Source organism: Capricornis sumatraensis, chromosome 14, assembly GCF_032405125.1.
Source record: "Capricornis sumatraensis isolate serow.1 chromosome 14, serow.2, whole genome shotgun sequence".
NCBI lineage: Eukaryota > Metazoa > Chordata > Mammalia > Artiodactyla > Bovidae > Capricornis > Capricornis sumatraensis.
Genome location: NC_091082.1, coordinates 71,879,431 through 71,895,345, shown reverse-complemented (window position 1 = coordinate 71,895,345; position 15,915 = coordinate 71,879,431). Strand labels below are relative to the sequence as shown.

The window sequence follows — 15,915 nt, the reverse complement described above, 5'->3', positions numbered from 1 at the left end:
TCAATCCTACACGCCTTATAGAATGGACATTTTTAAGTTTCATTTTTGGGCTCCTAGGGGAAGTTTGGTGATAACTGACAGATGCTTTCAGTAAGAACAGAGCGAGTGTTGCCATCTAAGCATTTGACCCTCAGAATTGCATTTTACCTTTATTCTGGAGTGTGATTAACAAGAAGTCAGGATTTTAGTAAATCAAATTCGTTATACCCTCTCCTCCCAATTATCTTACTGATTTTTCTACTTTCTCAGGGAAGCAGGGAAGGAGTTCTAAATCTGTGTTTTAGGGGACTAGTAAACAGATCAGTCATCAATGAGAACCCCTGTCTCTTCAGTTTTCCACAGAAGGATAAGGAGAAGTCATTCGCCATCATATTTGGCTCCTAGTTTTGCCATTTGCAGGAGATTGGTCCCCACTGAGCTTCCTAAGTGTTCACAAAAGTACCTCAGACTCAGACAGACACCCAAGACCGTCCTGCTCAGGAATCTGATTGCCAATTTTAGCCCGAGATAAAAAACCAAATACATGAAGACAGTCTGTGAGGGTGTGAAAGTGTTGGTCACGCCACCCCATGGACTGCAGCCCGCCAGGCACCTCTGTCCATGGAATTCTTCAGGCAAGAAGACTGGAGTGGGTTGCCATTTCCTTCTCCAACGAGGGTGTGAGGAAGTGAGCAAAGAATTCATTCTAGACTGAATAGAACTCTTCTGTCACCCAACACCCTCGCTGGACAGGCAGCCCGAAGTCGCCTTGAACCTGGGGTCAGAGCCCTGGCCAAAAGCTGCCGCCCCACAGAGGGGGGTGGGAGACGGAGGGGAGGAGCTGGGGGACAGAGCAGAAGCATTTGGGGAACTGCGGCCTCAGGGGCAGTATCTGATGTACTTCCTCTCTCCCCCACACTCCGCCCCGCTTGCCCTCTCTCTCCTTCTCTTTCCTTTTCTCTCAGAACTGACTGCTCTGTGCGTCAGTTGCCAAAAGGTGGGGACACTTCCTGCTGCCTTTGCAACACTGAGAAGTTGTCTTAAGGAGCCTGAGCCCCAAGTCTGAGCTCCAGGCCAGGACAGTGAAGACGGGTTGGGCTTGCCCTCTCCCCGGGTCTCCAGGCAGCCCTCCTGGTTTGCATCTGGCCATGGCCCTCGCCGAGGTCATCAGCCTCTGGAATGAAGGAGTGCTGGCAGCCGACAAGAAGGACTGGAAGGGAGCCCTGGACGCCTTCACTGCGGTACAGGACCCCCACTCCAGGATCTGCTTCAATGTGGGCTGCATACACACGATTTTGGGGAACCTGCCAGAGGCGGAGAAGGTGAGTGGAGGTGTCTCTGCCCCCGCCTCCACCGGGGGCCTTTGTCTTAACTGGTTCTCAGCCCAGGCTGCACTTTAGAACCCTCTCAGGAGCTTCTGAAGAACAAAGGCTGCCCTGGCCCCACCCACCCCCAGAAATTCTGATTTAATTGGCCTGCAGAGCAGCCTGGGCGGCCACCGCTTTGAAAAGCTCCCCAGGTGGTTGGAACAGGCAGCCCCGCTGGAAACTGTTCGCTGTGGGTTTTGTTCTCCTTTATTCTCCATCGATAACATTCAAATCATTCTGGAAACTTTCCTTAACACCTTTTTGAAAGTCCCCCCCAGTTATGTTTTCCTTTATTGACTGCGAGCCACAGAATCTCTGTCTAAATTGCTTAACGTCTGATTTCCAAGAACCTCTTTTGGCTTTCTGAGACCTTCCTGTGAGTGAGCTTTGCTTGCCCAAGAGATCAAGAGGAGGCACTTAAGAAAAACAGGTTTCCCCTCAAGTGACAATTGTGATCCATTATGTGGAGCACTCTACAAAGGAGTCTGAGGCTGGTGGAAGGAATGCAGATGGTGATTGATTAATGATGTCTACTGAGGACAGGTGTTGACTCTGAGGCTGGTGGAAGGAATGCAGATGGTGATTGATTAATGATGTCTACTGAGGACAGGTGTTGTTCAGTCTTTTTGACACACCATGGACCACAGCACACCCAGCTTCCCTATCCTTCGCCATCTCCAGGAGCTTGCTCAGATTCATGTCCATTGAGTTGATGATGTCACCCAACCATCTCATCTCTGTCATCCCCTTCTTCTGCCTTCTATCTTTCCCAGCATCAAGGTCTTTTCCAATGAACTAGCTCTTCGAATCAGGTGGTCCAAGTATTGGAGCTTCAGCTTCAGCATCGGTCCTTCCAATGAATCTTCAGGGTTGATTTCCTTTACAATTGACTGGTTTGATATCCTTGCCGTTCAAGGGACTTTTAAGAGAATTTTCTAGCACCACAGTTCGGAAGCATGGATTCTTCAGTGCTCAGCCTTCTTTATGGTCCAACTTTCACATCCATACATGACTACTGGAAAAGCCATAGCTTTAACTATACGGACCTTTGTCGGCAAAGTAGTGTCTCTGCTTTTTAATATGATGTCTAGGTTAGTCATAGCTTTTCTTTCAAGGAGCAAGCGTCTTATAATTTCATGGCAGCAGTCACTATCTGCAGTGATTTTAAGACAGGTGTGGGATGTACTATTTCTCCACTCTTTTTCTCTCTTTCATATTCGCTACTATGGGGCTGAGCATTCCAAAAAATCACTTTTTCATATTGGTCACGGTAAGCTGGAAAGGGTATGACTTTTGGATCAAACCCCAGATCTGCCTTTCTCTGGGCTTTTTGGTCTTGAGAAGTCATAGACTTTGGGCTTTTAGCTTCTGGAGAGGTTAAGCATTTTGTAGATAAGTGAGGCATGAACTATTTTTTTAAGTTAGTTTTTACTGGAATATAGTTACAATGTTGTGTTAGTTTCAGGTATACAATGATGTGAATCAGTTATACATGTGTACATACATATATATATATATACACATGTATAACTGATTCATATATACATATATATACACCCATTCTTTTTTAGGTTCTTTTCCCATATAAATAGTTCAGTCGCTAAGTCATGTCCGACTCTGTGTGACCCCATGAATCGCAGCACGCCAGGCCTCCCTGTCCATCACCAGCTCCCAGAGTTCACTCAGACTCACGTCCATCAAGTCCATGATGCCATCCAGCCATCTCATCCTCTGTCATCCCCTTCTCCTCCTGCCCCCAATCCCTCCCAGGATCAGAGTCTTTTCCAATGAGTCAACTCTTCGCATGAGGTGGCCAAAGTACTGGAGTTTCAGCTTTAGCATCATTCCTTCCAAAGAAATCCCAGGGTTGATCTCCTTCAGAATGGACTGGTTGGATCTCCTTGCACTCCAAGGGACTCTCAAGAGTCTTCTCCAACACCACAGTTCAAAAGCATCAATTCTTTGGCACTCAGCCTTCTTCACAGTCCAACTCTCACATCCATACATGACCACTGGAAAAACCATAGCCTTGACTAGACAGACTGTAGTCAGCAAAGTAATGTCTCTGCTTTTGAATATACTATCTAGGTTGGTCATAACTTTTCTTCCAAGGAGTAAGCGTCTTTTAATTTCATGGCTGCAGTCACCATCTGCAGTGATTTTGGAGCCCAAAAACATAAAGTCTGACACTGTTTCCACTGTTTCCCCATCTATTTCCCATGAAGTGACGGGACCAGATGCCATGATAGTCGTTTTCTGAATGTTGAGCTTTAAGCCAACTTTTTCACTCTCCTCTTTCACTTTCATCAACAGGCTTTTTAGTTCCTCTTCACTTTCTGCCATAAGGGTGGTGTCATCTGCATATCTGAGGTTATTGATATTTCTCCCAGCAATCTTGATTCCAGCTTGTGTTTCTTCCAGTCCAGTGTTTCTCATGATGTACTCTGCATAGAAGTTAAATAAGCAGGGTGACAATATACAGCCCTGACGTACTCCTTTTCCTATTTGGAACCAGTCTGTTGTTCCATGTCCAGTTCTAACTGTTGCTTCCTGACCTGCATACAGATTTCTCAAGAGGCATGTCAGGTGGCCTGGTATTCCCATCTCTTTCAGAATTTTCCACAGTTGATTGTGATCCACACAGTCAAAGGCTTTGGCATAGTCAATAAAGCAGAAATACATGTTTTTCTGGAACTCTCTTGCTTTTTCCATGATCCAGTGGATGTTGGCAATTTGATCTCTGGTTCCTCTGCCTTTTCTAAAACCAGCTTGAACATCAGGAAGTTCATGGTTCACATATTGCTGAAGCCTGGCTTGGAGAATTTTGAGCATTACTTTACTAGCATGTGAGATGAGTGCAATTGTGCGGTAGTTTGAGCATTCTTTGGCATTGCCTTTCTTTGGGATTGGAATGAAAACTGACCTTTTCCAGTCCTGTGGCCACTGCTGAGTTTTCCAAACTTGCTGGCATATTGAGTGCAGCACTTTCACAGCATCATCTTTCAGGATTTGAAATAGCTCAACTGGAATTTCATCACCTCCACTAGCTTTGTTCGTAGTGATGCTTTCTAAGGCGCACTTGACTTCACATTCCAGGATGTCTGGCTCTAGATGAGTGATCACACCATCGTGATTATCTGGGTCATGAAGATCTTTTTTGTACAGTTCTTCTGTGTATTCTTGCCACCTCTTCTTAATATCTTCTGCTTCTGTTAGGTCCAGACCATTTCTGTCCTTTATCAAGCCCATCTTTGTATGAAATGTTCCCTTGGTATCTCTAATTTTCTTGAAGAGATCTCTAGTCTTTCCCATTCTGTTGTTTTCCTCTATTTCTTTGCATTGATCACTGAAGAAGGCTTTCTTATCTCTTCTTGCTATTCTTTGGAACTCTGCATTCAGATGCTTATATCTTTCCTCTTCTCCTTTGCTTTTCGCTTCTCTTCTTTTCACAGCTATTTGTAAGGCCTCCCCAGACAGCCATTTTGCTTTTTTGCATTTCTTTTCCATGGGGATGGTCTTGATCCCTCCTGTACAATGTCATGAACCTCATTCCATAGTTCATCAGGCACTCTATCAGATCTAGGCCCTTAAATCTATTTCTCACTTCCACTGTATAATCATAAGGGATTTGATTGAGGTCATACCTGAATGGTCTAGTGGTTTTCCCTACTTTCTTCAATTTAAGTCTGAATTTGGTAATAAGGAGTTCATGATCTGAGCCACAGTCTGCTCTGGGTTTTGTTTTTGTTGACCACATAGAGCTTATCCATCTTTGGCTGCAAAGAATATAATTAGTCTGATTTCAGTGTTGACCATCTGGTGATGTCCATGTGTAGAGTCTTCTCTTGTGTTGTTGGAAGAGGGTGTTTGCTATGACCAGTGCATTTTCTTGGCAAAACTCTATTAGTCTCTGCCCTGCTTCATTCCGCATTCCAAGGCCAAATTTGCCTGTTACTCCAGGTGTTTCTTGACGTCATACTTTTGCATTCCAGTCCCCTATAATGAAAAGGACATCTTTTTTGGGTGTTAGTTCTACAAGGTCTTGTAGGTCTTCATAAAATGGTTCAATTTAAGTTTCTTCAGCATTACTGGTTGGGGCATAGCCTTGGATTACTGTGATATGGAATGGTTTGCCTTGGAGACGAACAGAGATCATTCTGTCGTTTTTGAGATTGCATCCAAGTACTGCATTTTGGACTCTTTTGTTGACCATGATGGCTAGTCCATTTCTTCTGAGGGATTCCTGCCCGCAGTAGTAGATATAATGGTCGTCTGGGTTAAATTCACCCATTCCAGTCCATTTTAGTTCGTTGATTCCTAGAATGTCGATGTTCAGTCTTGCCATCGATTTTCCCATATAGGAATAGATTATTCCAGTCCTGTGTAACTTCACACCACTGTGTAAATGTTAGTCCTTATTTTTACCTTTCACTGCAAGTCTTTGCAGGGTGGTGTGGCTAGATGACTGACTCCCCAGCACTTTGAAGGGGGCCCCCACAGCCATCCTCGCCCTGGCAAAGAGGGGAGAGAGCAGCTTTGTGGAATACCTGCACAGCCTCAGGCTGCAGAGTGGGCAGATAGGAGCATGGGAGGACCCTCTACTTCTCACTGGAGGGAAGACAGCAGCCTCCACCTCCTCTGGGGGTGGGGGGCTGCCCAGGGACTGAGCAAACAGAACCACAGATCCCAGGGGCTGTTGGAAACAGAGCGCACACTGTCAGGAGGAGAGGTTGTCAGTCCAGGCAGAGGGCCGAGTGCAGCTCGGCCAGCCATGGATGGTGACTCCAGCCTTGCCTCTCGGGGCTCCCAGCTGGCCTACTCCCTTGTCCCTCCTTCCTCCCCCTGCTCTAGGCTTCCCTTTGCTTTCTTCTGCTCTGGCATCTCATTCTTGCTGCCTTTCTTCGGTTTTATGCTTGAGTCCTCGCTCCTGGCATTTTAAATGCATTATTATTGTTATTATTTTAATCGTATGAGATTTCAAAACAGTGTACAAAATGGCAATAGGAATACACAGATCGATAATGATCTTAATTGTGTAATATCCCTATAATAAATTTATAAGATAAATGTATGCTGTACATAACATTTAATTAGGCTATATTCAAACGTGATGACTTTTATTAATCCTGATAGTAATCATGAAAGGGAGATACGCTTATCCCCATTTTACAGAGGAGAAAACTAAAGTTGAAGGAGATTGGGCAACCTGTCTCATGCCACGCCGCTAGGAAGTGACAACACCAAGTACTCTGACCCCTAAGCCTCTTGTCATCTCCAAGACATCAACGGTTTTCCAGACCCTTCCTGCCTGCCTCACCCACTGGCTCATCTCACACCTACTTACCGCCTGACTGTTCCCTCCGCAGGCCTTCAGCAAAAGCATTAACCGAGACAAGCACTTGGCAGTGTCCTACTTCCAACGAGGGATGCTCTATTATCAGATGGAGAAGTAAGTGGTCCAGTGTTGCACAAGCTGGGGAGGCGTGCAGAGGAACCCAGAGCAGGTCTTGGTGCTGCCAGACTTGGTGTTTGAGACGTGTCTCCTCAGCCTCTGTGGGGAAGCGTGACTGGGCTTTCTCTGGGTAGTTATGCAATCAGTCAGCACGAGGCAGAAGTCCTCTCTGGGGGGGCAGGGAAGGCAGGCCTGCCGCCCAGCTACAGCTCACCATAAGGCGTAACCATCACAGGCTGGGGATAGCTCCCCACCGTTTCCTGAAAGGTCATAGCCTGGGCGGTTCAGGTTGCAAATACTTCAGCTATCAAGGGAGCACCCATGGCTGTCTACTGCTGTGAGATACTGAGCTCTCACAATGACAAAGATCAGGAAGCCACATCAGAGCCTTTCTTCCTTGGTGGGCCACCCGTAAGGACTCTGCACTCTCCCCGCTGAGGGCCTGGGTTCAATCCCAGGGCAGAGAACTAAGATCCCGCAGACCACATGGGCGTGGCCAATAAATAAATAGATAAAATCTTCCTGGGTGATTGACTTAGATCTGGTTTAACAAAAAATACATTCCTGCAGAATGTATTTTCCAAAACCCAGTTTAATGCATTCAGTGAGGTATGATGCAGTCACTAAAATGAGAACATAAACAATTAATATTGTATGCACCAGAATATATTGATACAGATGAGTAGTGTTTGTCTTACTGTAGAAAAAAGTTCACAATAGATACTAAATTTATAGCAGATTTCAGAATAGTACCATACAATCCCATTACCATTCCGCAGAATAGTCTGAAAAGCCATAGACCAAAATGTTTTCAGCAGTCCTCCTCAGCTGCTGAAATTATAGAGATTTCCATCTTGTTTTGTCAGCCTTTCTGTATTTTTAGAGTGTTTATAGTCAACAGGAAATACTTAGTAAAAAGACAAATAGAAAATGAAAGTTAATCTCGAGTCCCACACCCCTCCCCCAAATGCCCTAAAAACATACAAATAACAAAGAAAATATATTCTAAGCATTCATTTAAAATGTAGGGGATGACTAACTGACCCTTCGTTGAAATAGTTCCCTGAGTGCGCACAAGTTCCAGAGAAGATGATTCAGCTCAGGCTAAGGAAGAACAGTTCAAACAGTAACATGTTAGCAGCGGCATGGTGTGTGTGTGCACAACAGGTGAGGCAGGGCGTTGGCGGGATAGAGGGGAGGCTGCAGAGAATGTCCAGGCACTGGGGAAGGGGCAGGCTGGGATCTGAGCCTCTGGAACCCTGAAAGGCTTTGACCCTCTGGTTTAGTCATAAACCAAGCCTGCCAGGCCACTGTGCAGAGCCGTTGCCATGGGCAACTACCAGCCGCTCAGAGGACTTCTGGGATGTAGATGTGGTCATTTACCTGTATGAGTTAAGAGCAGGAGTGAAGTCTCCCAAAAGAAGAACCACAGACACAGAGGCAGTCCGGGAAGGGAAAGCCTTGAATGAAGAGAAGATACACAGGCCTTTATGTTCCATGGCGTCATGCACCGTCTCCCTTCTTAACCCTCTTCTCCTTCTCGGTCCGCCTCCCCTCATCCCCACCAGCCTCAGGATGTATAGGACCTGTGAGCAGGTCTGAGCATAAATCCTCTTGTAGATCTCTAGAAGGACAAACTCTCAGGCCAACCTTGAATCAGCTCTAACAGCCTCAAATGAGAAGAGACGGATGGCAAAGACGGGAGGCTCCCAGAAGACATTTCTCCATGAAATGCCCAGAAATCCCAGAACCTGAAAGCCTCCGTGTTTTGAGTGAGTCAAAAAGATCTTAGTAAGATCCAGGAATCAGACTCAGGATTCAATTAGTCTGTGACTGGTAATCATTAAATCTAAGAGAGAAATCTATCAAATTTTATCTTTAATTCAACAACTACTTATTGAGGAAATAACATAAATGAGACACGAGTCTGGGTCCTGAGCTGCCTTTTTTTTCCCTTCTGCTCAATCCATAGGTTTTGGTGTCCTCCCCTCCACAAGACTCAGCTCTGTTTTAAATTTTTTTAAATTATTTTAATTTCTTTCTGGCTGTGCTGGGTCTTTGTTGCTGCGTGCAGACCTTCTCTGGTTGCGGCGAGCAGGGGCTACTCTTCACTGTGGTGTGTGGGCTTCTCATTGGGGTGGCTTCTCTTGTTGGGGAGCACGGGCTCTAGGGTACGCAGGCTTCAGTAGTTGTGGTTTCTGAGCTTGAGAGCACAGGCTCAGTAGTTGTGACGCATGATCTTCGTTGCCCCTCAGCATGTGGAATCTTTCTGGACCTGGGATCAAACCTGTGTCCCCTACATTGGCCAGTGGATACTTAACCACTAGACCACCAGGAAAGTCCAAGGTTCAGCTCTTGATGCTTTGTCCTTTTTTCACTGGTTGTTAAATAGCAAAATATATGGGCAATCTTCCCAGGAAAATACATGCAAGCATATACCTAATTTTATGTGCAATTTCAGGGGGTTTAGTATCCCCTGAAAATCATACAAGAACCCTCACCCTCCCTTCCAGCACCACGCTGGTTTAGACCTCACTTTTTTTTTTTTACCAGAACTATTGCACCATGGCTTCCAAACTGATTCCCTAGCCACCACTCTTGCCTGCTCCAATGATATCCTAGACCTTTTTAAAAAAAGAAATGTCATCTGCTGAAGAACCTCCAGTGGATCCCAGGATAAAGAGGCGCTCCCCTTCCCTGTTGCTCTCTGGTTCAGCCGCTGTCCACCCACTCACATCCTCCAATGTCTGCCCCAGGCACACTCACCCAGGTGACCACTCTCTTTTGTGCCTCCTTTAATCACAGCTGTCTCTCCGATGACAGATACTTGCCTGTATATTTGTCTCCTCCACTGCTCGTGAGGGAAGAATCCTTATTCACTCTTGTATTTCAGTATCTAGTACAGTATTAATAGATGCTTATGGGAGTAAATAAACAAGGGGGTGAAATATAGTCTCTGCTTCTAGGAACTTAGAGGGTTTCCCTGGTGGCTCAGATGGTAAAGAATCTGCCTGCAATGCAAGAGACCTGGGTTCGATCCCTGGGTCAGGAAGATCCCCTGAAGGAGGGCATGGCAACCTACTCCAGTATTCTGGCCTGGAGAATTTCGTGGACTGAGGAGCCTGGCAGGCTACAGTCCATGGGGTTGCAAAGAATCAGACACGACTGGGCAGCTAACACTTCACACTTTCAAGGAACTTATGTATTAAAAAGGGGAAGCAGGTCACAAACACGATCTGTTATGCAGGGCAGAACGGGGCAGGTGCTATGGGAGAAGTTTTTAGATAAGTGCCTATCGCTTCTCAGTAATGGGTTAGGATGACCTTCAGATCACTACAGGGTTTGTTTTAAAGGTGCTAATATTATGGGAATTTCTTCTCTCAGTTTTTCCCACTTTCAGATGTTGGGTTGCTCCTCTGTCATTATAAATTTCCACCAGAATAAAGTTAGAGTTGTTCTGCCCAGGCAAGTCAGGTCTGAGGGATATCTCATCTCTCTAACCCCCACCTTGTCATTCAAAAGGAGACGGGATCTCAAGGTGCCTTTCAGATCACAACCTTATAAATCTTGCATGTGTACGCACTCAGTCGTGTCAGATCTTTTGTGACCCTATGGACTGTAGCCCACTGTAAGCTCCTCTCTACATGGGATTGGATTAGATGTGGATTGCCATTTCCTACTCCAGGGGATCTTTCTGACCCAGGGATTGAACCTGCGGCTCCTGCATTGCAGGCAGATTTCTTTACCATCTGAGTCACCTGGGCAGCCCCTTATATATTTTAGAGCCCTGAAAATATGGCCAGACCCTTTAGATGGAGCTGCTCAAAGAGGCAACGCAGCAAAGTCTTTTCCCTGACTTCTGAAATGGGTAGGGCATGGCCCAGGCCCTGGCATGGAGGTGTGTGATGCTTCAACCCCTTTCAGCCGGCTCAGTCTCTCTCCATTACCCGAGTGGAGACTGCAGGATTCTAGTCTACAGGCTGGCACTGGCAGTGCAGGGCTAATCAGGAATTTCAGTGGTTACTAAGGAAAAATACCTTTCCAGGGAGTGTTACAGAATCGAGGATAATAAACCCTCTCCAGCTCAGAGCTGGGGAGAAGCATTAGCCAGTCGGCAGCTGTGCTGGTGAGCTGAGAAGACACCAGGTAGAGTGACTTTCAGGTGTGTGCTCAGGTCCTGCCCAGCGGAACCAGGGAAAGATGCCAGCTCCTTGGCCTCACGGGGGACGCTGCGGGCTCCAAATGGCATGGAGGAAATGTCCTGCGGGAGGGCTGGAAAGAGGCAGGGGCTGTGCTGCCTGCCTCCCAGCGCAGGGGACTGAAGGCTATTTTGGATTTCTCATACTGAGCCTTTTCAGACCCTGGGCAGCGGGAAGCAGAGCTGTGCATCAGAGCACAGGCCCCAGGGGAGCTGCTCTGGGTAAACAAGGCGGCTAAGGAGAGGCCTTCAGGGTGATGCTGTCAAAGACGTTTAAAAACAGACACCTAGCAGGGGTGTTTTAAACACAAAGCAAGCCTTTTGAATAACATCAGTCCTGTCTTTCTCTGTACTACTGGGCCCAGATCTTTAGCCATCTTGCTGGGCAGAATTAGGAGGAGTTGGGCTCACTCAATCCCAGGTAGACCCAGGCGGTGTTCCTTCACAGCTGAAACTCATCTGCTTAGGGAGGCAGGCACATGGGCAGGTGACTGCAGACAGACTCACGGGCCCTCTGAGGACCTTCTGTGTACTCACAACTAGGCAGGGGAACATGATGGAAATCCCACCTGCCCAGAAAACAGGACACCTGCGTCTCTGCCCCCCGCCCGCCTTCTTGGCTCAGTGAATCAGAGCCAGTCACCAGCCATGTTCTAGCTTAGAAGGAACAGGAATGCTTCCTCTCTCCCCCTTCAAGGAAATGCCTAAAAGGGTGTGTAAATGACGAGATGCTTAAGGAATGGCCTGAATGCTTGTGAAAAATTTGGTGGCCCAGACAGTAAAGAATCTGCCTGCAATGTGGGAGACCTGAGTTCGATCCCTGGGTTGGAAAGATCCCCTGGAGAAGGAAATGGCTACCCATTGCAGTATTCTAGCCTGGAAAATCCCATGGACCGAGGAGCCTGGCAGGCTACAGTTCATGGGGTCGCAAAGAGTTGGACAGGACTGAGCAACTTCACTTATTAACAAAGATATGTTAGAGGAAGCCATCCTTCTGTTTCCAACCCAGGCGGTCTGCTTCCGCCACTCCTGCAGCCCCTGTGGCTGTGGGAGTCACTTCCAACCAAATGATGACAGAATGTCCAGCTTTCCCCAGACACCCTGGGCCCTCTCAGCCAGGCCGCCCTCCTGGTCAGCTCCCAGTTTCCCTGACATAAGCATTCTGGCTTCTACCGCCACATATTTTTTAAAAAATGTTTCATTTATTTATTTGCACCAGGTCCCAACTGCAGGACGTGGGATCTTTGATCTTCATTACGGCATGTGGGATTTTTAGTTGTGGCAAGGAGGATCTAGTTCCCTGACCAGGGATCAAACGCCAGCCCCCTGCATTGGGAGCGTGGAGTCTTAGCCACTGGACCACTAGGGAAGTCCCAACAACTGTATTTTTATCTCCTGATAACAGTTAATACAGTATATAGTATTAAGTAGGCATGTGATAAGGGCTTCCCAGGTGGCACTAGTGGTAAAGAACTCGCCTGCCAATCCAGGAGACATAAGAGGCATGGGTTCCATGCCTGGGTCGGCAAGATCCCCTGGAGGAGGGCACAGCAATCCACTCCAGTACACTTGCCTGGAGAATCCCCATGCACAGAGGAGCCTGGCCGGCTATAGTCTGAGGGGTCGCACAGAGTAGGACTCGACTGAAGTGACTTAGCATGCGTACACACAAGCATGTAATAGAAGATTGGTATGTGAATTTAGCTCCTGGTTTTAGAGCTGGAAATATATATATATATAAGTAATAATAGAAAATTACTGTGTGTGCCAGGCACCATCCTAAGCACCTGAATGGTTTGTGCTATTACGCTGTAATACTGAAGATGAGGAAAGAGAGGAATGAAGCAACTTGCTTCTTGCAAAGAGTCGACATGACTCAGTGGTTAAGCACACAGCACACCCCTTTGTCATTAGCTATAAGGGGCAGAAGCAGGACTCCAGTCCATGCAGGTTTGACTTCAGAAATTAGATCCAGGACCACATACTAGCAAGCGCCTGATGTGATATGCTCCCTGAATATAACACATCCCTTGCACACAATGCACTCCTTATAATATCCATGTGGAGTGAGGCCAGGGAGGCAGTTTGCCAGGGTCTCCCAGTTAGTGGCAGGGCTGGTGGACCTGGTCCCAGTCCCTTGGCCGCTGTTCTCAGGCACCTTCATTATCCACACCACCTCTCGAGGGTCCCCACCAGCCTGTGTTCACATTCCAGGCTTGTCTCCAAGAGAAGCCACAAGTGGCAGCTCTGGGTCAGATGGTGGCCAAGGGACTTTTGATTTAGTTGCCCGGTGGAAGGCACACAGACAGGCAAATTTGTTCCTGCCAGACAGGGGGCTGGGCTGGGGCTGGGGTAGCTTGATTTTTGCTGCTTCTATCCCCTGCTGCCCAGCAATGGCTCCCTCCCACCAGGGCCTCTGTGTTGATCAGAGGCAGGCCAAGCAGACCTTGCCTTAGGTCCTGCCCACACCCCAGTGGGCACTATTGGTGTGGTCAGCCCTATTCTCTGCTGCCAATCCAATGGTAGTCCTGATCCACCTCAAGCCAGTCAGTACAACGCCAACCCAATGGAGCTGAAAGCCAGAGCCAGGAGCAAGGTTAGAGATGCTCCCTGGGGACTTCCTTGGTGGTCCAGTGGTTAAGAGTCTGCCTTGCCATGCAAGGGATGCTGGTTCAATCCTGAGTCTGAGAAGATCCCACGTGCCATGGGGCAACAAAACCCGTGTGTCACAGCTACTGAGCCTGTGCTCTAGAGCCTGGGAGCTGCAACTACTGAAACCTGCATGCCTATAGCCGCTGCTCCACAACAAGAGAAGCCACGGCAGTGAGGACCCTGTGCACTGCAGCCAGACAGTAGCTCCGACTCGTTGCAACCAGCCCGTGTGCAGCAACAAAGACCCAGCACAGCCAAAAATTAAATACACAAAAATCGAAAACATTTTTATTCTTAACTATTTAGCAAGGGAAAAAAAGGGCTCTCTGGCTTCACCTTTTTTTTATAGTACGTGGAAGAGGAGGGAGGGGACAGCCACAAATCAAGAGCTAAGAACTCAAAAGAAAAAAAAAAAAAGAACTCAAAAGAAGCTGAAGGAGAAGACGCTGGGCAGGAGGGTGATATCAGTGGCCTTGAGGAAGGGTCCCTGGGAGCTGCATCAGGCTGGCCTGGCTGCTTGGTGGGGAATGAATCAGCTCCATGGAGACATGGGGGCCAGCAGGTGCTGCTCTGCTTGGAGCTCTCTGGGGAGATCGAGGCTCTATCAGAAAGTGACAAGCTGGTTGTCAGAAAGGTGGGGGGTGTGTGCAGTCAGCAAAGACAGAGATCCCTGTGGCGGCCGGAGAGTGGAAGGCCTGCAGTGTTGCTGGGATGCACACTCCAGGGGTGCTGTTGACACCAAGTTCTACAGAATCCTGGCGTCAGCGTTGGTGAAAACTAGAGCAGGTCAAAAAGGATTGAAAAGACTTCTTGTCCCAGTGAAACAGATGGATGAAAGGAAACAGACACACACTTCATTCTTTTTTTCCTCCTTTCCCTGAACTGGCTTCTTTCCTGCAGATATGATTATGCCATTAAAGACCTTAAGGAGGCTTTGACTCAGCTTCGAGGGAACCAGCTGATCGACTACAAGATCCTGGGGCTACAGTTCAAGCTGTTTGCCTGTGAGGTGAGGAGCGGAGCGCCCAGCTTGGGGAGTGGTGGGCTGCGGCCGAGGGGAAGCTGACAGCTCAGATGCACAGCCATCTGTTGACACTTCTAGGAGCCCAAAGAAGGCATTTTGCCTCCCCTCCCCTGGGACTCAGATTTACCCTTAAGAAAAAGCTCAGAACCATTGCTTGGGGCTCCTAATGGAGTCTTCAGTTACCTGAGTGCATGGATTTTGTTAACATGAGGCTCAAAGGGCCATGCAGAAATGAGTTTGCTGGATTTTCTGAAGGGAGGCTTGGCTGGACATGAGTGTGTTGGTCTGTGAAAGTGTTCGTGTGTATATGTGTTAGTTGCTCAGTTGTGTCTGACTCTTTGCAACCCCATGGACTGTAGCTCACCAAGCTTCTCGGTCCATGGGATTCTCTAGGCAAGAACACTGGAGTAGGTTGCCATTCCCTTCTCCAGGGGATCTTCCCAAGCCAGGGATTGAACCCAGGTCTCCCAAATTGCAGGCAGAGTGTTACCCATCTAAGCCACCAGGGAAGCCCAAAAATATTCATAATAATTTGCATGATCTAGGTTGACAGGGTGTTTTCTCAGCATTATACTAACAAATCCAAAATCACAGAGGTCTCTGCCCTAGTGAAGCTTCCTTTGCAGCAAAAAACAAAGCAAATCAAAAGACAACAACAAAACAAAGAAACAAAATCACAGGTTCACTCTCCATGCAGAAACTGCTTTACCCTGGCTCGGTTCCAAAGCTCACACACTTTGCGATAAATGGTGTTGCCTCGTGTACTTGGTTGACACCCAAAGAAAGAGTGAGGATCATTTAGCACCAACCTGTACCCTCCTGGTCAAAGAACAGTTCAGAGCACACAGTTAGGAAAGGTCTTCACAGAAGGGTAACATGTTCTGTATCACCAAGATGGAGATGCATGATTGGTTTCGAATTTACAGGGTCATGTACTTTTCCAGCCAACCCTCCCCACTCTCATTCTAAACCCCTTATATACACCAGTAACTTTAAAACTAATATCCCTGCAAATATAGATTTTTACTTAGCAGAATCAGTGAAAAAAAGCCCCCTTGCGTGAGTTTCTCAAGCAGAAGAAGCCCAGTGTTCCCAGGGTCACTCAAGGCTAATAATAGAGTCCACAGCTGCCTGCGCCCCTGGGGACACGTGTCTCCATCCAGCCCCACTGCAGGATAGCAACTTCAGTTCTCCTTGTCTAGAGAAATGAGGCTTTTTGGTGGGCTGGCGTTTGGCCAGCTTC

The 15,915-nt window shown here is 47.5% G+C and overlaps 1 protein-coding gene across 5 annotated transcripts in view; it reads left to right on the top strand.

Annotated features, from left to right (window-relative positions):
* The first annotated feature begins 1,056 nt into the window (after window positions 1–1,056).
* Window positions 1,057–15,915, top strand: part of NCF2 (neutrophil cytosolic factor 2) — a 36,971-nt gene continuing 22,112 nt past the window's right edge. For all 5 annotated transcript variants that reach the window (XM_068986180.1, XM_068986179.1, XM_068986178.1 and 2 more), the window contains exons 1-3: window positions 1,057–1,301; window positions 6,713–6,795; window positions 14,549–14,657. In XM_068986180.1, the coding sequence (XP_068842281.1) occupies window positions 1,128–1,301; window positions 6,713–6,795; window positions 14,549–14,657 (366 nt within the window). In that variant the 5' untranslated portion in view covers window positions 1,057–1,127. The remainder of the gene's footprint in view (window positions 1,302–6,712; window positions 6,796–14,548; window positions 14,658–15,915) is intronic.